Genomic DNA, 27,763 nt, shown 5'->3' with positions numbered 1-27,763 from the left:
GGAAAGCTGATTTGTAACGGTGTTCAGGTACGCGTTTGCATTTTTCAGGTATTTTACTGTTAGGAGACTTTTCAGTTTAAACTCGGATTGCTTGTTTTTTCTAGTTATATTCTTCCTTTTTTTCCCCTGTGCATCTTTAGGATGTGATCTGTATTGGCTTAACTTGTCACTTTCTGTATAGACTGGTCACTTGGCTGGTGTATGCAGAGGGGAAATTATGGATTAAGTCAGTCAGTGATGGGATGCGTGACTGTTATGAAGAGGATAATCTGGTCCTTTCTTCATCCTTAGACAGCTTTTTCTAATAGGATTAAGATGGATGTGTGTGCCCAGAGAGCTCGTGTTTAAAATTTGATGCAAATAATGAAACCTGAAGAATTTAAAGCCTGCAAGTTAAAAAAGCGCCTGTTACGCTACAGACCATCCTCTTGTCATTTAAGACCAGATCAGATGTGATTTCATATCAGCTTGGCCCTTAACCTCATTATGGACTCAGGAATGGCAACTGATGGTGATGGGTTTTGACTACAGAAGTTCTTCAGGAGGTGTCCTGACGGTACCATGGCAAACGAAGCATTTTCTCCTCTCCTTCTGCTCGGCACCCCTTGGTGGCGCGGTGCAGCGGGCTGTGGAGTGCTGTTTCTGGGGTCAGCCGTGCCGTTTCGGGGGTCGATTACTAATTTTGTAGCTGTTCATGTTAGAGTCTTTAATTTTTTTTCCGTGTTTCTGAATAATAAGCCATGCTAAAATTATAACACAAGGCTGTGAATCTATTTTCATTTCTCCTTGCCTTTAATTAGAAATGCTGTAATTTATTCCAAGGTTATTTTCAGCATCTGACTCTTTTTTTTGTATTTTCCTTGTTATTGACAAGTCCTGGTGTGTGATCACATTACCTCTGGCTAGGAAGTGACTAATTAGACTAGTTTATAATTTTGTACAAAGCATATCTTCATATTGTAGAATGGTTTGGGCTGGAAGGGACCTTAAAGCCCATCCCGTTCCACCCCCCTGCCCTGGGCAGGGACACCTCCCACCAGAGCAGGTTGCTCCCAGCCCCATCCAGCCTGGCCTTGAGCGCTGCCAGGGAGGGGGCAGCCGCAGCCAGTGCCTCACCGCCCTCAGGGTGAAGAATTCCTTCCTAACCTGAAGGACGACTTCTTCATAACCTAGCTGTAGGGGACAACTGCGTGTCCTCGGAGGCTGTGGAAATCCATACTTCCCTCTTAGCTTACGGCTTTTGTTGGAGTTCAGTCTCACTTTGATAGAGAAAAGCCACGGAGCTCCGGAGGGTGGAGGCGGTGGATCCCCAGCCGACCGAGCAGCGTTTATCACGACAGACAGCTTTGCAGAAGACGAGCTCCTGTGCGAAACTCTTTCAAAAAAAGTGAGGTTTTTGTCACTTGGAGGCTCTGACGAATTGCTTCGTTGCAGGGGATCGCCAAGAAATCCCCTCTGCAAGGCAGGTGCCTCGGCGCGCTGAGGATGTGCGAAGCGGTTCTTGGCGGTGCTGTGCCGTGGGGCTCCCTGGAGGGGTGGGAGGTGCCGTTGGCCCTGGCAGGCGGGCTGTGACACGGGGGTTTGCAGCGTGGCGGTGCCAGGAAGGGGCAAAGGCTGCTAACACTTCCCGGCAGAGGGGTGCAGGAGGGGGCAGGTCTGCCTTTCGTCAGCGGCAGTGACGTGACGTACGGGGGTACCGGCGGTCCGTGCCTGCCGCGGGCACGCGGGGCTGTTTCACTGGCTGCTTCCCTCTCTTGCTCCCTTGACTCCCTTGGTGACAGCGTGGTTGGCTTGAGGAACTGTCCTGTGCTGAATGCCCGTGCAAGAGAATAAACGTAGCTGTCAGGTTACACCGCGCATGTGAACACAGTCACTGACCATAGCCTGAAGAATCACAGGTACGTATTCGTTTAATTATGCATTATTTTATAGCTGTTTTCTCAGTTGTGGGGGGCAAGTCTAGAAATGACCAACTTCAGTCTGAAATTCAAAAGGTATCACTTACTAGACCAGTGTAACTTACTGTCTGTGGGAACTGGGAGTCTTCCTTTTTCTTGAGTGTAAACCATGAGTTGCAGTAATTTGTGCCATGGTAGTACAGGACTTACTACAGCCTCTGCAAGTTAGGAAGTTCAAACTAGTCATGAAAAGACAGTTTATTAGCAAGCAGACACCATGATTTAGGTCGATAGGCCTAGACAGGGAAGTGTTTTTGTTGATAATGTAAAACTTTTCAGTAGCTTTTCTTATAAGGGAAGTTGAACTATGATTGTTTAGGGTGAAGAAAAATTTCTTTTTTTTTGCATTTAATTTTCATTGCACTTACTAAAGCACAATACTTGTTAAAAAGGCCTATCAATTTTTACAATCATCTCAAATTTGCTTGATTTCTTTGCAATAATAAAGTATTTCATTAAAACACTTTCCTGTAGAAAACTATGTGATAAGTGGAATGTAACAATAATTAGTACGAAAATGCAGCGTTTCAGGATGCCGGGTAGATGGAGACCTCAGACAGGCTTCACTGCCCGGGTGCTGCTGTTGTAGAGAGGACCTGGCTGTGCCCAGCCTTTGCTTTGTGCAAGGTGGTGGTTTTGAACGGGAACGTCACAAGGTGCCACTTGCTCGGTTTTGAACCTCTTTGCCAAGGTGGGACTTGCCTGTTGCATGTCCGGGCTTGTGGCTTCCCCGTGGGGGTCCCCACCCGGGGACGGTCCCTCTGTGCCACCCCAGATGTCGGTAGTAAAAACTACTGCAAGTACCCAGTCCTGCCTGTAAATGTGTTTGCCCCTTGCTAGTGAGGAGTAGGAATTTTTCCAGGAGAAAGAGGAGATTTCTCAAGCAAGTAGCTTAAGGCTTGTTGACAGCAGTGGCTCGTGGGAAGGAAGCTCCTTCCTTTCTTTCGTTCACTGAAATAACGTTTTCTGGGCTAGACTGAGGTATGTAGCCTCTGTGCACAAGTGATCGATGCCTGCTGCCAAAATATGACATAATTACCCATCAAATACCAATTAGGGTGATGTGCAGTGCTCTGCGGGCATCCCGGCTGCGGGCTCACAGCGTGGCGGTCGGGTGGCATTTGCCCTGGCGGCGGTGAACCCCGGTGTTCAGCCCTGCGTGGACTTGGCACACTTTGAAAACGGCCTTAGGGCTGCTTGGGATAGCAGCAGACTGGTGTGCAGGTAGGGCCTGGAAGAAGGGGGATTTGGGGACACGGAGGAGGAAACCTGCCGCCCTCGGCTCCGCTCTGGTCCCCGTGGCACTGGGGAATGTCCCACGGCAGTCACAGGCTCTCCTGCCTCTTTCCTTTTTGCCTGAACCCTCCAGTGTCTGGGGCACGCTGCGTTTGGGAATCCTCAGCAGGTTCCTGCTGATGACTGATTTTGGGGTGACAAATTTTGCGTTGGTTGGAGGGAGGGAGGGAGAAGGATGCTGTTTTCAGCATCCTCCCGCTTCCCGTGTGGAGCTCAGTGGGCGGGTGGTGGCAGCCCCCCAGCCACCCGAGGGACTTATTTGCAAAACTTCACAAAACAAGAAAATTCATAAATGTTTTTCTCTCAAACTTCTGACTTATTTAAAGTATAGTGTGGTAGACTAAAAATATTGAGTTGTTCAGCCCTGTGGGAAGGGAGCGCAGAGCAGCCACAAAGAGTCTTCTACTAAAGATTTACTGAAGATGTGTAAATCAATTGAAGCAGCTACTGAACATTGCATTTTTCATAAGTGTGGAAGAAGGAGACCTGTTAATGAAAGCAGATAAAATGCTGAGATAGAAAAACTACATGTCAGTAGTAGTTTGGCTTTATAAGGGACTCTAAAATACTAGAGCGACAGCCAAGGGGGGTCAGGGAAGGTTTAAAAAATAAAAATAAATTACATGCCTCTTACCTTCGTTCCGTGCAATTACTGTCTGCTTCATTTTGTTTCGCAGACGGCGGGTTTGACCGTCACTGTTAATCTCAACATTTGTTACTCGCCCTTTACTTACGCTTCGTTTGTAATGGTGGATTTCTCAAAGAACTACTACTGCTGCGGGAAAAAGTGGCATAAACTTGTACAGACAAACTTGTTTGACAAAGATCTCTACTACCAGCAGTAGCTACGTGGTGTGCAGGTAACGCCGTCACGGCACTATGAGTATTTTTAGAAGGGGCGCCCATCGCGTGGTGCCTGTGGTGAACAGGAGGAACGCAGGCGGGCTCCCCCCGAGGGAGGGAGTCTTGTGCTGGGTGGCAGGAACTGCTGAAACGTGGCCCAAAAGGCGTGGCAGGGCGATCCTTGGTCTGCTCGCTTCCCGTCACCTTTTGCTTGCTTAGCGCTTAGCATCCGTTAGGAATTTCCATTACTTTAAATTCATATTGATGTACTAATACATCTTCCCTGGCTTACTGCTCGTTTGTAATTGTTTTCAGAGAGGTAACTGGTATCTCATTGTATGTACCAGCGCAGGGTTCAGCTGTGAAACACAGCTGTCAGTCAGGGGGGTACCTGAGCAGGGATTGATGTGCATCCCGTCCTTCCCTTCGCCGGCCAGGGCTCATCCCTCCCCACTCCGCCTGGCTGGGGAGAAGCCAGCGTGGCTTCTCCGTGGAGCGGCTGTCCCGTGCCCGGGAGCGTGGTGACCACCAGGACAAGGGACGCACATGGCAGAGAGCAGCATCGCCGCTGAGGTGCGCGGCGGTTGTGTCCGAGCACTGCCAGCTGCTCCAGGTGCCCCTGCTTCCCGTGTGAATCCCCTCCTTGGCTTGGATTGACATCCAGGGTTGGTTTTTTTTCCTACAACGGAGGTGGCAGATGGGTAGGCTGAACCTTGCTGCTGTTCTCTGCTGCTGTCCTTTGCTGATCTTGAAGACTTGTTTCTGTAAGATATATTTCAGTTGGAAATTGCCAGTTTTTCTGTCTTGCCTGTCCAAAGATGAGCAATGAAGCTGGTGAAGGGTCTGGAGAGCAGGTCTGGTGAGGAGCGGCTGAGGGACCTGGGGGTGTTCAGCCTGGAGAAGAGGAGGCTGAGGGGAGACCTCATCGCTCTGCAATTGCCTGAAAGGAGGTTGTGGTGAGGTGGGGGTTGGTCTCTTTTCCCAGGTATCAAGCGATAGGACAAGAGGAAATGACCTCAAGTTGCACCAGGGGAGGTTTAGGTTGGACATTAGGAGGAAATTCTTTACTGAAAGAGTGGTTAGAGATTGTCACAGGCTGCCCAGGGAAGTGGTGGAGTCCCTATCCCTGGAGGTGTTTAAAAAACACATAAATGTGGTGCTGAGGGACACGGCTTAGTGGTGGGCTCGGTGGTGCTGGGTTAACGGTTGGACTCGATCTTAAGGGTCTTTTTGAACCTGAACGCTTCTATGATTCTGTGCTTTCTGCATCTTTGGTTTTATCTTTGTGTATGAAACCACAAAGCAAAAAAAAAAAATTATCCAGAAGTTTTAGGTTCATAGAAACATAACCCCTGCGTGTTCCCAGCACCAGGAGAGCAGGCGGATCGGGGCTGTCGATGCCGCCTGCCCTGCACGCGTGTGCCCTGGGCGGGACGTGAGGCGAGGGCTCCCTTGCGGGCTGCCACATCCCCGCCGCTGCCTGCGCAGCCTGGTGTGCAGCTCTCGGGCAGCGTGGGTGGGCAGGGAAGGAGGCCTTGGAGACCCCCGTCACTCCTCATTAGCCTGTCCCCACCCTGACACTAAACCATCTAGACGTGGTTTAGCGAGCTTGGAGGTATTAGGTTGACAGTTGGGCTTGATGATCTGGAGGTCTGTTCCAAGCTCGTGATTCTGTGGTGCCCATCCGCCGTGTGTAACGCCTGCTCGGGGGTTTCCCTCGGCCTTGGCTTCGGGCGCTGCTCGCGACGTGGTCGTACCCGGTACTTTTGGCAGAAGGCGGCTGCCAGGCGCTGTGAGCCTGCAGAAGGGTCACAGGCAGCGGCGGCTCTTTCGCTCTCACCTTCGCGTCTCCTGTATTTCCCTTTCCGCTAGAATTTCTCCGTCTCTGCCCGGTGAGTGCCTTCCGCTGCTCTTCCCCGAGCTGCTCACAAGAAGAGCCGACGGCTGCTCTCTCCCCTGATGGCCACGCTGCCCGTTTGCCGTCACAGCCTGGAGGTGGTGCAGGCAGCGTGGGGTGTGGGAGGAGGTTTTTTGGCTTCGCTGTTGTAAGTGTGACCTGAGTGGTGCTCGTGGGTGCCCCTGAGGGTGGCTGGCCGCTGCGTCCCAGTGGGGACAAGCCCCGGTGCCCCCCAGGGCTGCAGCTGCCAAAGCAGCGTCTTCCAGCGGCTTGTGTGGAGGAGAAAAGAGCGACTGCCTTTGAAACAGAGTTTCACACAAAACCATTTGACAACGTGATTGGGAGGAATATATTTACGCTTTCTTCTTTCAGGGCTGATAATATAACTGTTGAGGTTTTACGGAGGTTTCACAATGCCTTTTGTCAGCCTACTGAAAGACTTCGAGATGCAGTGATTTGCTAATACCAGGGCTTTCACATGGCTTCCTTCTCTAGCTTGTCTTGAAGTCCATTATAGTGGAAAATAAAAGCAGGCAATACCTGGAGACGCTGTGTATCTTGCAAAAGAGACGAGCCTTTCGTCTCCACATTCATAAAGATATTCTTTATTAACTGATGAGATATTTGGAAGGGGATGGACTAGAATGGGTAATTGTTTTTATCCTCTTGAAAACAGTTTGACTGCTCAGCCTGGTGTGTGTGGTTGTTAACTTTGTACTACAGCTGATTTGTAAAAAAGAGCAGTTGTGGTTCTGAACTACATTGGAGTAATATGATATTTAATCAGACTTTGAATTTTTTATCAAAATCTAGCAGTAGCTATTACTGCAGTGTGATAAACAAGGCTGGTAACTGTGGAGGCCTTTGAACGTTAGATTGCATTATTTTACTGCGTGTAGGTTTCTTGGGGATTTATGAAGAACGTTCATGAGACTTGATATGTTTTTTTGATGAGAAGATGCCTCCTTTCAGATCTTCTGTCTTAGAAATGGCAGCCAGTATCTGTGAGTAGACTTCACATCCATCCTAAATTCTATTTTTTAAATAAATCTGATGTGCAGTTTATTCTCTCACTGCAGACCTCCTTGTACCTCTTGAGGCTTTCTGCCTTGAGGGTGTCGGTAGCAGAGTCGGTGTAGGCTGCTATGTCTCTAGACAACGTGTGTAGCAGAAATGCTAAAAAAAGTGTATTTATGACAGAAGTTACAATGAGTTCTGATGCTTTTAGTATTGGAAAGCAGCATTTTTTTTAATTTTTTTTTTTCCCCAGAGTCATGGAACTCTTACACTGAGAAATACTGTGAAGGAAATGATCTATTTAATGATGTTTATGACAACTTTACAGGATTTATTGCTACTGTATAATGAAAACTAGAATTCTTTATGTTCTGGATTAAGATAAGTCTGTGTATAGTTCTGAGCAGCAGAGATACATCATGTAAATGGCAAAGGACTGTGAATTGATCCTTTAGTTTATTGGATCCTGTATGGAGTTTACGGCAACAAATTATTTGGGGTAAAACATCTTTTATCTGCTATGGAGATGCAACCAAGCATTATTTGTTCAGGATTCAGGTTTAAAAACCCAACCCAACCAACCAAAACCCCGAACAAGCCCGGCCTTCTGCGTAGCAGGCCAGTAAAAGGCTACTGCAATTCAGATAGTCGTGCACGCAGAAAGACGGAGCAGCAGTGAGGGAGGTTGTGATCCGTCACACGTGTCAGGACGGTTCCTGGTGGCTGTGGAACTGGACGTGTGGTTTGGGTGATGGAGCAGGAGCGTTCCTTAGCTTCAGTGTGCTTCGCTTTCTGAAGTCAGTGAGGGCTGCGATGGCTTTTCCTGGCTTTGGGATCATTGTCGCTAGCTATCACCAGTGCTGGCAGCCCTGGGAGGCAGGGCTGCACGGGTCAGACTGCAGCGCTCTGAATCGGTTGCTCAGGCAAAACCATTGGAAAGACAGAGTTAGTGCCTTCCGCTGCCTGATTTAAAGGAAAAAATGAAAGAAGACAAAATAAGCACTAAAAATAATGCTTTGAGCTGAAATGTTGTACAAGTGATTTAATGACAAGCTAGAATGATATCCCAGAAGTGGATTTGGTGCAGGAGACTGGAGGTTTCCCCATGTGGCCTGGCTGCCACATGGACCATCTCCAGGGCAGCTCCCGCTGGAAGGACTCACCATGTTCCACTTTATGGCTAAAGCGCGATGTCACGTGGCCTAGAACAACTGCTTGGGTCGTCTTTTCCCCCTGAATGTTGTTTGGCAGTAGGAAAAAAACCCAAGGAAGTTATGCAAAACTGTATGATGACTTTTTGTTAAAGAAAAACCCAAAATCCAATGTTCTGTCGCGTTCTCGATGAGTTACCGATTGCAGTTGAAAATGTGCAGTTCTCCTGTGTGAAACTATACCAAAAGTACTTTTATTAGTACCAAATCATTGTTATTTAGAAAATAAGGTTGTACGCCACATATGGGTAAACTCGGTAGGGGGGTACAAGCCGCGGTTGTGTTCCAAGCAATGGGATTTCAGTCTTCTTCTGACTTAGTCCTTCAGATGTCCCTTCTGCCTGTGTCCCGACACTGCTCTGAGCAGCACAGCGGTGCGGTGGAGGACTTTTCGCTGCCTTTCCTTGTTACAGACTCCTCTCCATCTCTCTGTTCCAGCTATGCTGTAATGTCTTTTCCAGTTAACCTGCCGTTTACGGACAGTTTGCTGCCACAGTCAGGGCGAAGACCCCATCCGTGTCAAAATGCAGCGCGGCCGAGGTCTGCTGCCAGGCTCCTGGCTTTCCCGAGACGTGCCGTGCCGGTGGGCTGTGGGGAGGAGAAAGCTCCTGGGACGGTGTTAAACTGCACGTAGCGCGGCTACGGCACCTCCTCTCTGGACGGAGCGGAGGCTTGCGCTCGCGTTTCGTCCCCTGATGGGCGCTTGGGGCGGCGGAGCGAGGCTGTGCTGGGGGTACCGTACAGTCGGGGGCATCTTCCTGCGTGGGTGGTTCTCTGGTTAGCCAGCTCGCCTGCCTGAAGGTAGCGTGCGGTATCAGAGGGCCCTGAGCACAGGTTTTTTAGAAGATTCCTCTGAGAATGAGACAAGAATGATTGATTTTATGCCTCGTATTAGTATGGTGGTAAAATATAGATCGATGATAATGAGGAACTTGTGTCTGGGCAGGCCGGGTGCCTGCGCTGATGGGCAGCAGGAGAGGCAGCAGCCAGCTCTGCATGCTGTCCACGTCCCCCCTGGGGTACTGCCTGTGTATATATTCCTTTTTCAAACAAAAGCTTATTTATTAAATGCATTTTTTTCAAATTTTCATCGTAAGTAGAGGCAAATTATCATTTACAAAGATGTATTTACCCGTAAGCCATTCACTTTGTCTTCGATGTGGTCTGTGTGGGGGGATGTCCAGGAAGACTTTGTGTGTCAGGCAGATAGCAACGGCACGTGGCTTACACCACCTCAGCTACTTTCTTCCCTATCTCTATACTGAGATCAATTTTGTTTGGTTTTTTTTTTTTACATTTCCAAACAGCAATAATGTAATTATTTCCTCAGTTTCTTACAAAGTTGGGCATTTTTCCTTTCTAATAGCTTCTGATCCTTGCAGCTGCGGAACGAGCGAGGTTCGGGCCATGGTCAGACCCTTAACGAAACGAGAGGTGTCTGCTGTGCTATTCGAGAAGGTGCTGTCGGTGCTCTCGGGCTGTGCATAGGCGGGGTGGTTCCTCCCTGCAGAGGAGAACCACGTAACCCCATGGTCGGGGGTCTAACCTGTCCCTACAGAGGAAGACTTTGGGTTTCAGAGGGCAGCCCATGCAGCAAACTGGTAGTTTGGAAGCTCTCCAGTCTGGTTGGGGGAAACCAAGGAGTTTTTATCTGCAGTGGGAAAGTATGAAGTGGGATTTCCAACTTCCTCTTCTAGCGATTTAAACCAATTAATAGCGTATGAGCAAGACTGGAATGACTTACTGACGAGGCAGTTTCTGAAACAGGAAAATGCTTTTTTGATGCCGCGGATGTTCTTTGGTTTTTGCCTGTTGATCGCGTTTGTACCCCCAGAACCCCCTCGCCTTTCGAAGCGCTGGCAGCGAGCTTGGTGGCTGAACCAAAAAGCCGTGGTTTCTGCCCATCGGCATCGCTGCCGCTTGGGTGTCACCAAGGGGGCTGAGGGTGCCGCTGGGACGTGGCTGTGGACACCAGCCCTCCTCACTGCGCCTGGGTGGGATGAGCTGGGGGCTGGGCTGTGCTCTGGGCACACCGAAGAGACCAGCAGGTTTTTGGGGTGTTCGCATCCAAGCTCAGCCCGGGGAGGTGGGACGCAGCTGGGTGTGCAGGGGGTGACCCTGATCTGGGGGGGATGGACCCCGCTGTCCCCCACGGAAGAGCTGCCCCTGCTCTCAGCCCGCCAAACAGCATCGGTACGTTTGCAGCGTTATTTGCTCCCCAAAACCAAAAAAAAAAAAAGTATGATTCACGAGTCCTTGCATCTTCTGAGTGTTGCCATGCTTAATTGTGCAAGAGTCCCCGCTCAGGGCCTTTGCTGAATTGTTAAATAAATTGAATGCTTTGAAATCTATTGGGCTTTGCTTTTTTTCGCCTTCCTTTATCTTGAATTTTGTGCTTTCTATTCTCTCCTCCACCAAAGACCTCCGCACTTCTAATAAGCCCTTGTGTGAGGGGGTTATTTTCATTTCCAAGGGAGGCCTATCTCTGCTGACAGAGGATGAAAAATGTCTGCGGGCAGAATGCTGGAAAAATAGCATTTTCATTCTTTGTGGGCATGCTTCGCGTCAGTTCCATTATCCCCGCGTGCACCGAGATGGTCATTGAAGAGATGAGCTGTTAATTCTTGTGCTCGGAGGTAAAGCTATTTTTGATAGGCATATATATATTATTTTTTTTTTGAAAAGTACACTTCAAAAGTATTTGAAATCCACTTCAAGAAGTTAACAAGCAAAACTGCTGAATCACTGCTCCTTAGTTGCAACTATTAAACGGAGTTAAGTGAAGCACCGTGAGGCGCATGCAGATGCCTCCTTCGGGAAGAGTTAAGTGTGCACAGCTCCTTCTGAAATCACACACGTGTGACGAGGTGTGGAGCTCTGCAGAGAATTGTAGATTACTTTGTTTTCAAGATCTTCAAAGATAATCACAGAAGAAGAATTCTGCTGCAAATTAAAGCAGCCTCGTGTGCTTTGCTAGAAGCACGTCAATTTATGCCCTTGAAGGACAAAAGTTGTTTGGGTTTTTGTTTGTTTGTTTGGTGCTTGATTCAAACCAAGCTCGATTTTGTTGGGCGAAACCAGTGGTTCAGAAAAGGCAGGCAAGGATGATTTCAGGTACTGTTTGGTCTCTCTCTGGGGAGAGACTAAAACAATTCTGCTGCTTGGAAAAGCAGTAAGCAACGAAGGATAAACTGAGGATTTGTAAAGGCATAAATAGGCAGGGAAGGTTGATTAGGGATTCACTGTGTGTCCCAAGGTAAAAGCCGATGGAAATGTGAGGTAGCAAATCCGGAGGAAATAAAAGGGACGCTTTTTTTGCCGGCAGTTAAGTCGTGCAGTTCACTGTCAAAAAGATAAATCGATTCAAAAAGGGAGTACACAAGCTGATGGCGATCTGGTGAACACAACGGTCTGGGTACGGACCCCACCTGAGCGAAGGGGAACCTCTGGAAGAATTATTTTAAAACCTGTGTCTTACCACTTCTGGCATGATCTGTCAGTTGCTCTCGGACAGCACACAAAGCCCGGCAGACCGCTGTCCTGATCGAGGAAAGGACTTGTCATCTTAAGGGAAGCCCTTCCCAGGGGGACATGAAACAAAGGAAGGTTTTGGGGTTGGGTTTAGTGAATTGTAACAGTAAAAACTGGAAGAGGCCTGAAGACACTTCATCTAATCAGTTCTGCTGTTGATATTGTTTATTCCTATTTATTTTTATAGTTCTGCTGTAAGTTACTTGACAAACAAGATAAACTTGCGCGCTGAATGGTCTGTGCAGACTTTGGCTTTGGTCAGCAGAAGTCTGACCTCCTCCGTGCCATTTGTTCCCTGGCTTTAGCTGAGATTTCTCGTTGCTCAGTTCCCCACACGTACTTCTGACTTTGTCCAGCTGTGCCCAACCCTTAAGTATTCTTAAAGAGCGTCAGTTCTCCAGTTTTTGTGTGTTTAGCTCATGGAAATTCTTCTGTTTCCTCAGGTGTATCAAGGTATGAGTATAATTCAGTAACTTTTATTGCTTGAATTTCATCTGGATTTCCTTGAAAGGCTGTAAAAACTCTTTTATCTTCAGAGCTTTGAAAGCAAATATTAAAAAAAAAAAAAAAGACCAAAACTCAGCAAAACCCCAGCAACCCACGTATGCTGTGGATGTTTTAAGTCCAACTAATTGTGTCCTGTGGTGTGGGGAAACCTGAGGTGCCCGTCTGAGATCCACTTCCATCCCTTTCCTCCTCTCGCTTTCTTCCATCTTGCATTTAAACAATGACAAGTTGACTGCAATTTCAAGGTCATTACTCAATGTGATTTACAGGGGAGAAGAGGAATCTAGGTCTCTGTTTTGTTAAGAATTCACGCTGTGACAAACCTTAATGTTAGAAGATTGAGCTAATACAATCGTGGTGGGAAGAAGGAATGAGGTGTGTTAGTTATTGAAAATACGAGCCTGGAGTGAGTTCAGGTACTTTGGAAGGTGACAGCACCGTCTTTTACCTGTGGGTTTGGGCTGGGAAGGTTTTTACCTGTGGGTTTGGGCTGCTCCTGATGGGGATGTGCAGCCTTCTGTGGGGTGAATTGGCTCTCTCCATCGGGGAGAAAACCTGGAGGCAGCAGGGACTGGAAAATCTTAGACTTCACCTAGCTGGAGGGTTTGTGTGATTATTTTTAGAAGCCGTGGGCAGCCCCTGTTTGTGAAGACCCATCTTTCCGTGACCGCTGCAGAGGGACGGAGTTGTTCCTCACTGCCGAGTCTCGTAAAGCCAGCGATCTTCACGCCGCTGTCAAAAAGCGGTACAAAAGCTGTCTAGAAAAGGTGGTTTTGGCAGTAAATTCAAAGTGATGTTTTTGAAGATGTAGACTGTCAGGGAATTGCTTGCTATGCTCGTTTAGCTTATAAACACCAGTACAGGTGGAGTAATCCGTAATGGGCAGTGTGCATTCACTGATTGTTGCCTCTCTTACCAGTCACACATTCTGAATACTTAAGAAACAGATTTATTTTTTTTAATGCTCTAGACGAAGGGATTCTGTGTTATGTTTATGTTCCCTGATTGAAGAGTGTGCGTGTGTGAATTTTGCATAAAGATTTTGGTGTGGAAACTTGAATACAAATTTGGTATTTCATAAAGGATTCTGAAAAGTTTGAAGTATGCTGAACTAATGAGGTATGGCTGGCCTTCCTAGAGGGGGTAAAGCAGAACATAAAAATGTGGTGAAATGACAGTATCTGGAAAAACAGTAAGATTGTTTTGTTTGCTTTGGATAAATAACAGCAGTAGAAATATTTATAGTGGCTTTGTGCATTTAGAAAGTCGACTTCGGTGACATACCTGGTGTTAGAAAACTTTTGATGGCATCATTAGACTCTCAGATCTATTCAGTGCTAGCAAGGATGCAGTTTTCTATGAAAAATTTGGTCAAATCGACTATTTGCAAAAGTTAATAAATTGCTAAATATTCCTGCCATCTCTGGTATTGTGGTGTTTAATTACTTGGTTCTTACTTTACTATTTTGCATATAGTTTGGAAAATGGAAAGTGTTGTTTTTTGAATACAGTTGAATATTCTTGAGTGCGGTTGGATTGTGGCGTGCTTTGTCTGCCGGGTTTGGGACGGTTGAGGACTGTTTCTTACAGAGTCTCTGGGCTCAAAACATGTTTATTCAAATGTGGGAGAGAAAATGCAAGACGAAACAGCCCTGGGTATGGATTCAGGTTACGTCTCTGAAAACGTTCGTGGATATGTGGTTGGTAATTCATAACCCGTGTGCAGCTTCTCTAAAGATTTAATAAGCTGAGGTTGCTGCATTTTAACCATAGCAGAATTAAATCTGTTCCTCCATCACAGATCTGTGTAAGCTGTGATTGAAATGTAATCTGATAATACTTTGCTTTGAATAAAACCATGAGAGTGGAAAGGCTGTTTAGGAAATTTCTGATTAGTTTTATATTAAACTTCAGGACAGGGAGATCTCTCTGAAGTTCCATCTCGGTGGGCCTTAGTAAACAATGGGAGAACGCAGAATCTTGTAATGAAAATGAGTTTTGCAGATGAAGGAATATATAACTCATGCTTCCAAGCAGAATAAACAAAAGTTTTTTCAGGCTGAGTTTAATGCCAGTCCCTGCGATGGCACACTGCAAATCAGCGGGGTTTCTAATGAATTTACAGTGAGTTTACACTGGAGCATAACATCCTCTACAGCTGTCGTCTTATTACGTGGGCTTAGAGTATGAAACCTGTGGGTATTCCACAGGGGGATACAGGTTTGGTATTTGGCTTACTACAAGGGGAGGCAGCAAATTTACTGTTGTAATAATGACTGTGCCGATAATGAGCTGCTAAATTGTTTTTTGTTTTGGTTTGGTTTTATTTCCCCCCTTAAATAAATTGTTTTAATGAAAAGTTTCTAATTTCTCCAGGAGAAAATTGTCCCCAAGATTATTTTTCAGCTGATCCTGAAGTATTTCAGCAGAAAATAAAAACATTTTTGGTATGCTGCCTTACTGTTTCAGAGGCGTTTAGTTTGGGCGCCACATAGTGCTCTGCTTCAACGTGCTCCTCCAGCTTTCACGTCACATGCAGTTATAGAACCACAGAAGAGGTTGGGCTGGAAGGGACCTTAAAGCCCACCCAGTCCCACCCCCCTGCCCTGGGCAGGGACACCTCCCACCAGAGCAGGTCGCTCCCAGCCCCATCCAGCCTGGCCTTGAGCCCTGCCAGGGAGGGGGCAGCCACAGCCTCTCTGGGCAGCCTGGGCCAGGGTCTCGCCACCCTCACGCGATGCTGGGGTCCCCTCTCTCTGCCCACCTCAATCTGAACGTGAAGCAGGGGGCTCCCTGCCCGGGCGGGCAGGTGATGTACGTGCTGGTGCTGTATTCCAGAGGTGGTCCTGCTCTTTTGGCTAGGATCTGTAAAGCTGGGACAGCCCCTTAAGTACAGCTCTGGAGGCAGAAAACCAAATAATTCCTCCTCCGGAAGACGACTGGGCTGAAGGATGCCACAAGGACAAACTCCTTTCCCTCCTCATCGCTCCTTTCCTTCTGCAGAAGCATTCATCCCTTCTTTTGAGGATTTCCTTCCTTTCCATTGATGTTGTGTTTCTCGGGGAGAAAGGCATTGGCCAAGCTCCCTTCTGTGCCTCTTCCCTGTTTTCCCGTGCTTTCAGCAGTCAGGCTGACTCCCTTTGCCTGCTCCCTCCTGCTGTTCAGATTAATTTGTGCCCTCCGCCTCTCCCAGCAAAAAGGAGGCAGAATTTATTTCTGTAAACAACATTTGCAGCTTGAGCAAATGGCTCTTCAAACCGGGGTCTCTGAGGAGTCTCGCCGTTTCTCCAGAAAGTGGTGATGTAGCGAAGCTTAATTACCGGCCATTAATCCCAAATATTTTCTATTCAGGTTGCACGTTACATAAATATACCTTATGAAATGGACCGAGAGGGATTTAACAGCATAAAGAACGTTCAGCTGCGCGTGTAGGTGTGCGGCGCAGGTTTCCGAGCCGTGCTGCGGGTGAGGCGCGGCTGCAGAGGGGCGGCGCTGTGCCAGCAGGCAGCCCACAGCACAGCAGGGCGATGTTCTTCTCGTACTTCATCTCTTTCCAGTGGTGCTTCTAAATGGTCTTGACTGAGATGTACCCTCCGAGATAAAATCCTGCCTGTGAGGGAACAGCAGTGGACTCATGAATTCCTTCCCCAGAGCTGGGCGAGAGGCGTCAGCAGCTCTGCTCAGACATGGAGAAAGGTGCTGAAGAGCATCTCCAGCCTCGGGTGCCGGTGCTGCAGCCTGGGCAGCCCCCGGGGGGACCCTGCCGGGCGTTACCCACCGAGCCTGCCATCCTTCGGGATTCGGGGTGGGCGCAGAGGGCTTCGGAGTCGCCATGTTGGAGGCGTGAGGGTCTCTGTGACGGCAATTCCGTCCTCGCGTGTCGTCACGGCGAAGGCGAGCGGGTCCTCCCTGTCGCAGCCTGCAAAGGTGCTCCTTCTGATCCAAGGGAGGGGTAAAACCCAGAGCAGGCAATACTGCAATATGTTCTTTGCTCGACTGAAGCATAAATGAGAACTGCAGAAAAAAAATTTCTGTGCCCAGAGTCTGTAATATTTATCTTTAAAAAGCCTTTTCTGTAAATTTCTGCTAGTTGTTCCAGTGTCTCACCACAGAGGTTGTTCTGCTACGGTGGCTGATTTGCTTGGAAAAAACGTAGATTTTTTTTGTCTTTAAAAAGTCACTTAGTCTCCTTCCTGTGCATTCTGTAGAAAAAGGTTTGTTCTTCTAGCATTTTATTTTTTTGGTTGCAGAAATAAATGATTTAATTGCTCTTCAGCTAGCAGAGAAGCCCTCCTAAGTGACAGTCCGTCAGGATATTAAGCATCAAATGTTTGAAAGTAATTTTGATACTAAAGATGAAAAATGAATGTGGTGGCGGAAAAATAAAACCGAGATCCCTTCGTTAAGATAAAATGGTGGTGTCAGGATGTGGCATAGAAGTACCCAGCTTGAAGGTCACCACCAGCACCAGTTCCTGCCCAGTACGGCACGGGCGGCCCCAGCAGGGCGGCGTGTGTGAGCTGCCTCCTGCAGGACCGCGGTCACTGGAGGGTTGAGCTCTGCTCGTCCATGGGAGGAGCAGGGGACAGGCCTGGCTGGAGACAGATTAATCGGTATTAACGGGCCAGCCCGGAGGGTGGTTGGAGTGCGGGCGTGAAACGGAGCGTTCCTCGTTCTGCTGGCGGGTGCAGCGCCCGGGTGGCGGGGAGCCGGGAGGGAAAGAGGCTGCTGCTGCGTCGCTGCGCGCTGGGGTCGGGGAAGGAGATGGGTGGTGAGCCTGTCATCCTTCGTCTGAAGCGTTTGCTTTACAGTAACGGCTGTAATTGTTTGTGTACGTGGGGTGTTGCCTTCCTTTTCACGTCCAGTTCCTAGATAGGCAGTCTGCGTCTTGTCCGGTGTTGTGCGCTTGTATGAGGTGATGCTGTGGTTTCCTTAGGGTTCAAAATGGGCTGTACAAATATTTCTCAAAACTACTCTCTAATAGTGTGTGAAAGATGCTCCCTCAGGGTTGGGATTCTGTATATTTCAGGATGGATTTTTTTTTTTTGTCACTGAAAATGGATTTACTTAGGGGTGGGATTATGCTAGAACGTGCCTGCTAGTTAAAACTGAATAAAAAAATACAGGCAGTTGTTTAGAATGAGTTTAATACACGTGTTCTTCAAATATTTTCAATGGCTATAAAAGTCAAACCTCTTCTGTCTGCAGAATCTCGCAGAGAATCCAGTGCCATGCTCTGTAATCCTGGTGTGCATCTCTTGAGAACAGTCACTTACTGTCCTCGTGGTTACAGCCAAACGCTGCAAGTGACCAAATCTGGGATTTTTTTAATCATCTTAGAAGGGAATTAGATATAAATGCGCATCCAGGTAGAGATAAACCCTCACAGTGGGGCATAGAGAAAACCGTGGTGTGGTGGTTTGGGGGTTTTTGGGTGTTTTTTAACATTGCTCGTTGCACACCAGACGTTGCAGAGCCCTGCTGGTGCAGAACGAAAGTGCCGCCCACGCACTAAAAGTTTGGCTTTTGCTCTTCTGTGTTACAGCTGTTATTTCTCGAAACCAAGAAGGACCTGGAGAGATGGGAAAGGCTGTGCTCATTCCCAAGGACGACCAGGAGAAGATGAAAGAGCTGTTCAAAATCAACCAGTTTAACCTTATGGCCAGTGACTTGATCGCCCTGAACCGGAGTTTGCCCGACGTGAGGTTAGACGGGTGAGTCCCCGGTGCCACCTGCGGAGCTTCTGACACAAACTTTCTTAGGAAAAGAGCTACTGCACCACAGCCGTCGTTACCCTGCGCGATTTACGTTGTGAGCAGCTGAAAAATTGCCAACCTGGAGCAACTGGTTTGCGTTGCAGCACGTAACGAAATGCCCCCTGGTGTGCCTTACCACCTGCAATAGTTTAAGTATTTTTTTTTTTCTTCAGGGAACACTTTAGTTCTAAGGTTTTAAAATGATGAAAACATCAATGTCTACTCTGTTACTTTTCCTAACTATGCTGTCGGCATTTAAAAATGGGCATTTTCATGCTGATGGAGCAAAGGTGCTACCAATACCAAAACCGACCTGCAGGATGTAGTTTTCTTTCGGTTCTGTCCATAGACACTTCTGGGATAATCGCAGTTCTAGAAAACGTCTTTCAAAATGTTTTCCTGTTTTGGGGTTGGGGTTTTTGGGGGGATTTCTTCTGTTTTAAGTCTAGTAACTGCTTATTTTTGAGTGAAGCATGAAGTTCGCCTGGTGACTTTCAGCCTAAGGAATAGCTCGGGGGAGTGTTTCACCAAATCCATCGAGTTACTGTTAATGGGATTAAATTTTGCAGTCGCCACAGCGAGCCTGTGTGTACACGTGCATTTGATGTGACAGTACGAATGTGTGCGTTTACCTCTGTTTAACCAGGGGTTCTGACTGCTGTCTGAAGATCTTGAAACAAGTTATGGTGGTAACAAAAAAAGAGCCTATATCTGCTGTGTGCGTGGGTTTTGGCAGTAATTCCCCCCTGTCCCCGTGGCAGAGGGAATGCTGGCTGATGGGGTAGGCTCTCAAGTCCGTCGTATCTCACTAAAAACCTTTGCATGAAGGGACATTCTCCTAAGAGTCCCTAACTGAAATGGTGTGTGTGGAGTGCTGTCATCTACACAGTTTTGGAAGTAAATTTTTAGAGGTGGGATTTTTTTTCTTCTGCTTAATTTTTATAGAAACCTAGCGTTGATTTGAATTTTAATCTTTTTCCAATTCAGGTCTTTTCCCTATTCTCCTTCACCTACACAAATGGTGTCATTTATAGGTACTGCAGCTTATAACAAATAAAAATGTAGAGCAATATAAGCATAGCTGAATATATACAAGTGGTCAGGTCTTCTATAACCTCCCATTACTTTTGCTTTTTAAGCTGAATTGTGACTTAGCTGAAGTCTTGCTTATTATGCTGTGTTTGAAATGAGATTCTTCAGGTTCCCATGAAGTTTGAAATAAAATAAAGACGTTGTTCCCTGGACTTTATTTGTAAATGCCTGCAGATAAGGGAAGTGCTGCTTTCACGGTAGAGCTCGTTCACAGCCGCAGAGGCGATGCTTCTCCACGGCGTGGTCCCTTGTAACGGGGCGATGGGATGAACCAGCCCCAGTTGTCGCCAGCAAGGCCCTATTTCACCAAACAGAAGCATCAGGAAAGCTTTATGGCTTATTGCTGGTTTGTTCCCTACCGCTTGCCCTGTGCCAGAGCGCCAAGGGCAGTCACGGCCACGCCGAGCTGGTGGAGGTGGCTTCAGCGGTGGCAGGATCCCCACGGGCACGGGGCGCCTTGCTGGCTGGCCGGGAGGACGCGGCGTGCTGCTGGGCTGGCTTTGCTCTCGCCGCTGGTGGTTTTCTGGCCCCGCCGTGCTCTTGGCCGGTGGCCCAGCTCACGCTGAACCGCCCAGGAGTGCTCAGCTCGGTGGGACCCCTCTGCCTTTGCAGCCCCCGCGGAGACGAGACCCGAGCGTTGCACTCGGCAGAACGAGGGGGCGCTTGCGGAGCCTCTCGACCTGCTTGGGAGGGCTTTCCCCTGCCCCTGGGAGCAAGCGTGGCACAGAAAGTGCGTACTGGAGGGTGTTCAGCTGAAGGAAGGGCCCTGCTCAGTCTAAGGGAGATGAACTCTTTAATGCTGAGAGAAATCTGTCTAAATGCGTTTTCTTGATGAACACAAGTTTCATACTCTTTGTGGCAAGGACAGAAAGTATTACGGGATTTAGGGGAAAAAACCCATAATTTTCTCATTTTCCTCTTCAGACAGATGCTTTCTGTACATATTATCTCTTTAGGGAGTTTTAAATTGTTCTGAAAGCCGATTTATAATGCTTGGCTATTAAGGAAGAATACAATTTTATGGTTAATATATTTAGTGTGTGACAGAAAGATGTATTTTTATTGATGTGATGGACAGAGGCATCCGATTTGCGCTGAGTGTCTAACAGACTGTGCCTTTCATGTTATAAATGCAAGCTTTTCTTGCCTTTCAGAGGCCAGGAAGTTTTCTATAGCAAAATTAGATGAATGGAAGGAAATAAAATAAAATTGTTCTTGCTGGACATGCTGTCTAGTGGGAAATTTGTAATAACCTGTGTCGCTGTGGGTACTGCTGTGTTACTAGTAATCCTGAGCTGATGAAAAGTCAGTGCTATTGAGGTGTAAATGTATTAAATCGGTGTATTGGCTGGGAAGCAGCTGCACCAAATGCAGCAGAAAACTCGAGGCCAGAGAGATGAAACTTTGCTGGAAGATGGTCGGGGTCAGGTTGACTATTTGTAGGGAGATAGCAGGAAGGGAGGAGGAGGAGGAGGAGGAGGAGGAGGGCAGGCTGGGGCGGCAGCGGGCGTGGGACCAGCCCCACGGGGCTCCGCATCGGCGCCGAGGTGTTTGCAGGGGAGATGGCCAAGCCGCTCTCCATTTCGGGAACGCTGCCGGGGGATTAAAGGGATGGAGCGCATTTATTAGCTAATTAACTAATTAACTCCTGGCATGACTTGACCTTTTTACTGTGTCTATCACACGTCAACGTTTCGCTGTGTGTAAGCGGCGTTTTCACGTTTCTCCGAGCCCGTGCCGTGCCGTTAACTTGCAGTCTCCGTTCTGGCTGCCGGTGCAAGCAATTCAGGGTTCATTTGCCGTCGGGGTTGTGCGGGGGTCCCCGGGGGCAGGGGGGGAGGCACGGCGAGTGGCAGCAGTCCTGGGCACTGCTCCTCTTCTCCGTCTTGCACGAGATGTCCCTGCCAGATGCGGTGACTTTCTCGGGCTGATTTAAGATTGAGATGTTGGAAAAGCAGCTGAATGCCTTTTTCTCAGACATGTCCTTTTCCTGCCCGTCGTGGTGTCAAGGATAGGCTTAAGGCGGAAATTGATGTGTCTTGACTTCCCACACCCTGTCTTCGATGAGAATAAAACCTCAGCTTATCCATTAGCCCTGCATTTAGAAGGTTTTATGACTTCCAACTGGGGTTTAACCCTAACTGCAACGTGTCATCTGCTGGTGAGGCTTCCCACTGCCTTTATATCTCTACGAGAATGATTTAGATTTGTGCATTATAGTGCTGTGTCCATGTCTCAAATGAATGTTATCAATAGACATAAGCATTCTGATAAGAAACAGGCAGCCCAAGAAAAAGAAGTCTTGTAATTTCTCATTCTAGAAATGCATTCTTCCGTTTCGCTGCCGTACCTGTATTGGCAAAGTCATCGGGAAGAGGGCAGTGGGAGGGAAGCAGTGCGCTGTCATGGTAGCCTTGTCATTGTCGTGGGGTGTATACGTATTTTACACAGATTATATGAGATGAATCCGTTCCCATTCTGTTCCTGTTCTGGCCTTCCTCATTCCTTTTCCCTCTTTGTTCGTTGCTTTTTATTGACACAGGCAGTGTCACCCCGTCCTCCCGATGCGGGTGCCCGGGTTCCTCTTGCTCCTCACGGCGCTTTGCACGTACCTCTGGGAGTCGCTCTGCAGCGCACCGACTTGGAGTAAGGACCCAAGATGCTCGTCGGTCCTTCTCACCCCGCTCCGCAGCTCGGTGCTCCCGTCCCACGGCGGCAGAGGGTACCGGGGCTCTGCCTGCTGGGGATCGCTGCTGCTGCGGTGCCTCCAAAGGATCACGGCAGCGCTGTGGTGAACGGCGGGGCTGTGCGAGGGTTGTAAAAGCTTAGGGAACATGTATTTCAGAGGGGGGGGGGGAAATCTGAGGGAATCTTAATTTTATTCGCATGAGCAGACAAATGAGCTCCTGAAACCTTTTATGGCTGTTTGTGGTTACATGTTCAATGACTGAGCTAACCCTGGATTTACACCGCAGCCGCAGTACTTGTGCTTGGAAGGTTTTTCCTAAGGAAAAACGTTAGATTTCTAGAAAATAAGTTCTGGTTTATGAGTTGCAGGAAGAGAGGGAAGGCTGGGTTGGCTGCTGGCTGATGAGAGTTCCCTTTACAGTTCTGTGCAAGAAGGCATCTATCTCTTCTCACCCTTCTCCCAAGCAGGGGTGTTTGTGCACAGGCCTGGCGTGAGGTCCTGACCTCCATGAGATCCATGAAGGTTTGCTCTGGCTTCTGTAGGAACGAGCCCTCTCATCGGGAGACCACAAAACCCACCTCCCGCGTGCCGTAACGCAGCAGCGCGGCTCCCATCGTGTCTCTGCTCCCGTGTGGGTGCTGGGGTTCCAGCTGGCGAACGCGACGTCACGCGAGCAGTTTGACTTGCTTCCCGCTGCGCACAGTGCTGTCTGCTGGAGAACGTCCCTCGATTGCCTGAGTTCTGCTGGCCAGCTTGAAGATTTTAATCAGTGTCAGGTCTAATTTGGAGTAGCTGTTGATTAAACCTTAAACCCAATTTAATTCAATGTAGAAACGTTGAATTTTATTTCTAAGTATTTTCTCTGGCAAAGGAAGAAATCCATCTTCAGTCCTTTCTGGATGAGTAAGGTTGCAAGTGTTGTTCTACAAATTGCTAAGCCACTATAATTGGATTTTCTTATCACTGAAATTTGGGTTGAAGTTAGCTGTTGTGTTGAGTTGGTGTGCGTATGTGCTTGTGAGCACACGTTTCTGGTCAGAAACAAATGCACGTAACGATTTTCTAAACAGTAATCACGGCTTAAACTCAGGGCCACAGTTTTGTGTTGGCTTCTTCAAAGCAAAAACCTTGACAGGTTTGTCCCAGGGTGGGGAAGAAGGCTCTGGCAGCAGTGTGGAAGTGACAACCACCGCCTGTGAAAATTTCCCTTGTGAAACATCAGTGAAAATCCTTTAGTGCCTCGAACTCCAGGTTACAGGGCAGGAAGCTCTGATGAGATTTTTTTTTTTTGGTGAGGCCACTATTTGTTCTCCATGAGATTTAGCCCTGATAAGGGAGGGTAAATTGTTTTATTTTGTGATGTTCACATCTAATCCATTTGTCTTGCACCAGGAATTGTTGTATTAGGGTTTTTTCCAGCTCTAGGTTGTGGTGGATAAAGTACAGAAGAATTCCTTTGTTGCCGGGTTTATCTGCTTACAGCTTCATGTAATTAAAAGTGAATTTATTTTTAAAGATTTTACTGTGTATATGCAGTTATGCATAGACAATCTATAAACTGGTCATGAACAAGTAAGCTCAGGGAGAAATCAGTAATTAGTTTTGTCTAGAAAATGCTTTCAAATGACAGTTTAGAAATTATTCCACCTTGTTTGGGGGGGAAAAAATCACCCAGGGTGATTGCCAGTAGGGAGAGAAAGTACATGCAGGTAATCTGTGCGAGATCAAAGCCAATTCCCGATGTATAAATTAGCTAAAGGCTGCTGAGATTAAAAAAAAAAAGTAATTCTCCATCAATGAGAAAAATATGTTCACGAGTCAGCAGACGGCTTCGAAGCTGGTTTTGTGAGCCTTTCGTCTGTACTTTCGTATAACAAAAGGAACAATTCAAATTTGTTGCTCTTTCCCCTTGGTGTCTCCCTCAGAAGCCGGGCTTTGATCCCATCCCGGCTCTCGGCGCTGCCGGAGCCGTGTAAAGCCAGTCCCCGTTCACACGGCTGGCTGGAGCAGGGGCAGGGCCTGTCTGGAGAGCGTGCCTCCGTTCGGGTGAGCTTCGCTGAGCTCGGGGAAGGGGAGGAGACGGCTTTGGCCACGTTTGTGGATAAACCTGAGTTGGCAGCATGTGTCCTCGCTGTGGAGCATCTCGGTATTTGGGGAAAATTCCCCTTAGAGTGTCTTTTCTCACCATTTGGTAGCTGGTGGTTTGGTCCAGCTATGATGGACCACGGTAACTTAGCAGGTCTTCTGTTCATTGTGGCCGTGCCCACGGGGAGCCTGATAGCGTGCAGCTGTGACTCAGGAAATGCTTAGAGCCCTTTCTTGCCGCCTCATTAATGTCTTTCTAATGGTTGAACTCTTCCCATATGGCCAAAGCGACATCAACCGCCACGAGGTTCTTGCACACAGGGTTGCTCCTAACGTTAAAAATGAGCTGGTGCCCCAGCTTTGATGAGGGTAATCGCTGCAGGGAAGCCTCTGCTCTCTGCAAGAGAGCTCTTGGAGCCTGTCCTGACGGGAGGGCTTCGGCTCGCTCCCAGGTGGGCATCGGCTCGCTCCCAGGAGCCGCGTCCAAGACAGGGCAGCAGTCTGCTTTTTGCCTCACGCTGTTACCGTTCAGCAAGAAATGCTGTTCTTCAAAATGACTTTGTCGGGTTGGCAGTTAGTTTTGTGTTTCAGCTAGGAGTGAGCAATGCCTGGGTAAGGCTGTTGCCTATGTATATGTGCGTGCAGAGCAAAGCCTGTGCGTGACGGAACAGCCAGGGGTACAAAGGAAGACTTTTTTAATTCAAACACCACCAGCAAAGCACCCATGTGGGAGAGGAGAAGAAAATGCGAGCGCTCAGTAGAGGTAGATCCATACAGCTCACTTGAATGGGAAGTGGCTTGCTCTCGTTAATCTGGAAATGGGTGGAACTTGCCTACGTCTGGAGGTGTACCAAAGGAGCAGAAATGCTGCTGGGGAGAAGGGATTGCAGCTGGAGGCTGTGCGAGTGGTGGTGGCTGCTGACCCAGTTAGTTCTCAATACCGGCATTTCTTTGTAGACATTGATACACGTGGTTCTTTGAAGATGTCCTTTGTCCAGCAAACTTCCAGAGTCCAATTTCCAGAAAGATCAACCTGTTTCTTGTCACCACACTGTTTCATGTGGACTGGAGTCTGCTTTGGAGTAAGGCAGTTCATAGGAGGAGGGACGATGATAAAATAGAAGTCGTCAGCTCCTTACTCAGTGTTAAAAATAGTCAAAACCAAATTTCAGTTCCCGGCAGCACTGCTGTCAGCTTGGGGTAGTGGTCTTAGTACTAAGAGAGGCCCCCAAAAGATCACTCTTTTGTGTAGTATAAAGAATGATTTTATATATAGCAAAATGGATCTAAAGAAGGTATTTTTATTTCCTTTATTTATGGCTTCAGGTGACTTTGAATATGATTTCTGTGATTCTGTGAATACTAGTAAATGCTTAAACAGTTTGTATAAAAGAATGGATAAACCTTGGTGTTACTGGCAGGTATTGTTTGCTTTTTTTTTTCCTAGTAGTGAGTTTGCAGGCTGCCTTGGAAGCGAGCACTGATGGGACCTCACCTCCTTCTCCATCATATCTTCTCCCAGAGAGTCTGTCCTGCCTGCAGCTTTTCCCCCAGCCCTTTGAAAACGGGGATGGTGAGGGTACTTAATTGAAGGATTTTGATTTGCATGGCTTGCTTATCTTTTAAAAACGTATGGCTGTTTCATGGTTTTGAAGTATGTCAAGGTTGTCCACGTTGCAAGGATAAGCAGGTTCCCAGTTTTCCCCTAAATACGCTAAATAATGTAAAAGGGTGGGTTACAGTGGTGGGTGTTTGGTCCTTGTGTGGTAGGCGCTTTAGGAAGGTAAGCAGCATTTAAACAGAAAGGGTGGATGTTTCACGTAGATCGATCTCGTGTCGGTTCTGCCTTTTCTTCAGCGGCTCGTCCCTGGACACTCGCCCCGTGTACCCCCGGGCGGATCCTGCCCCTCGCTGGCAGCAGGGTCCGCCCCGTGAAGTGGCTGTGACTCGGTTCTCTGGTTTCATAGCGCCAGGCTGCTCAGGCATGAAATTGCTTCCTTCACGTGGAGTCGTCCCCTTTGCCTGGCGAGTCAAGGCTCAGGAACGGATGGGCACCGCGAGTGCTGCTGCTGGCCTGGCCGGTTGTTGTGAGGAACAGCGCTCAGCTTTTATACGTGCCCGTAAGGGAAACGTGGGAACTGGGAAGTGAGGAAAGCCTGCGGAATTATTTCCAGCAGGAAGAAAAACCGATCATGGTTACTTTACTAAAACAAGGGTCCTTAATGATGAAACTGTGTTGTTATGCCTTTTTTTTTTTTTTTTAAGAGGGTGCACAGTGAGACGAGCAGGGGTACCCTCCGCCGTGCCGTCGGTTAGATGGTGCGTCTGCAGCCAGCTCACCAGTGTGAGCTCGTTCCTGCAGGCAGCTGAGCGCTGGACAGTCAAGGCAACAAAGATCCTTGGTGCAGCTTGTACCAGCAGGTATGTGGATGGCTTTGGCATCGCAGGGTGTCTCCTGTTCACTCCAGGCAGGAATAGGGACCGGTTAATAGGGAGCACCTCTCCGAACAGTCCTGGCCCTGCAGAAGAAGCTCTGGCCACCGCCCGGGTGGGCGTCCGCTCTGCTGTGTGCGTGGGCCGTCACGTCACGGTGGGTGTGACGCTGGGCAGCTTCTGGGTGTTTGGGGTGTCTGTCCCGCCCCGCTGACGGTATGGTCTTGTTTCCTGAAACTGCTTGTGGCATGTAGAGAAAATCCCCTTTGTTACGGCGGAGTCATCTGGAATAGTTGTGCGAGTGCCAGGAAATGAGCCCGTGTGGGTCCTTCATGCTCCTGTTTCGTGTCCTCCCTGGTGGAAGCTGCCTTCCGACTTGGCCGTGTGCATTCCTTCAGAGAGGTGGGCTACTCTCCGCCTCAGCCCGTAAACTCCGTTAAAACGTCGTGTGTCATTGCTGCAAGGCGGAACGCAATAACAACAACAAAAAAGAAGTCGTTTCCCGGCAGTTTGTGTGGCCGCGTGTGCAGGTGGGAAGGGCGCTGCGGTTTGCGGGCTGGGTTTGGAGGCTGGCAGAGGCGTGCTGCCGTGCTGCCCTTGGCCTGCTCTGCGACGCTCCTGGTCCTCGAGAGCCTGCAGAAGGAGCCGCCCGCCGTTGGGTCAGACAGGGGGGATGTGTTCGGAGGAGCCCTGATGTGCCTGGGTGCCTGCCAAGGACCATAGGGTCACCCAGCCTTTGGCCGATCGGTTGACATCGGTTTCTTGCCGGGAGTTCAGTTTTGGGAGGAAGCTCTGAGCCCAGCTGTGCCAAGCGCCACGTGGAGGCGTTTCTCGTAGCTACCAGCAGCCGCTGAGCGGAGAGCTGAGCAGCTGCGGCGGGAAAGTGTGCCGTGGCTCCGCTCTGCCCTTCACGGGGTGCGGGGTTTCACCCCTTCGCTGGGGGCTCCGGAGCTGTGGGGAAGCAGAAGCGTGTGAAAATGATTTCTTTTGATTCTTGTAACCTTTATTGCAGACATGAATAAGAGAGTTGGGAGATTCAAAGTTAATACTTGTTAAAATATTTTTCAAAATACTTCCAACAAGTAGGGGAAGTTTGAGGTGAGCTTCAAAAGGTGAGCTTGGTGAGTTTCAAAGAAGCTTTAGCAATGATCTAATGAAAAATGGCGCTGGAAACGGAACAAAATTAATGATCAGAAACCATCCAAGAAAGCCTGATCTGATCTGAACTGTAATTTCCATTACAGATCTCTCATTTTTATTGGAAAAAGTGAAGAAAGTTCAAAGGGGCCTCTAATACAGTCCTCTGAAAAAGCAATAGTCCCCTCTCCGCTGTGTTTTTTGCTTTTATTAATACTGTGCTGTGTTACTGTGTTCTTCATCAAACATAAAAGGAACTTTGAGCCTGTAGTAAATGACTGCTGAAGTAACTTCTGAAACATTAAAAAGGA

The 27,763-nt window shown here is 48.3% G+C and overlaps 1 protein-coding gene across 5 annotated transcripts in view; it reads left to right on the top strand.

Annotated features, from left to right (window-relative positions):
• Positions 1-27,763, top strand: part of GALNT13 (polypeptide N-acetylgalactosaminyltransferase 13) — a 124,453-nt gene that overhangs the window by 26,413 nt on the left and 70,277 nt on the right. For all 5 annotated transcript variants that reach the window (XM_086465117.1, XM_086465115.1, XM_086465116.1 and 2 more), the window contains exon 2: positions 17,806-17,974. In XM_086465117.1, the coding sequence (XP_086321243.1) occupies positions 17,806-17,974 (169 nt within the window). The remainder of the gene's footprint in view (positions 1-17,805; positions 17,975-27,763) is intronic.

Source organism: Leptosomus discolor, chromosome 5 (genome assembly GCF_034619465.1).
Source record: "Leptosomus discolor isolate bLepDis1 chromosome 5, bLepDis1.hap2, whole genome shotgun sequence".
Classification (NCBI taxonomy): Eukaryota; Metazoa; Chordata; class Aves; order Leptosomiformes; family Leptosomidae; genus Leptosomus; species Leptosomus discolor.
Note: the sequence above shows the minus strand (reverse complement) of the source record. Positions and strands in the feature narration are given on the sequence as shown.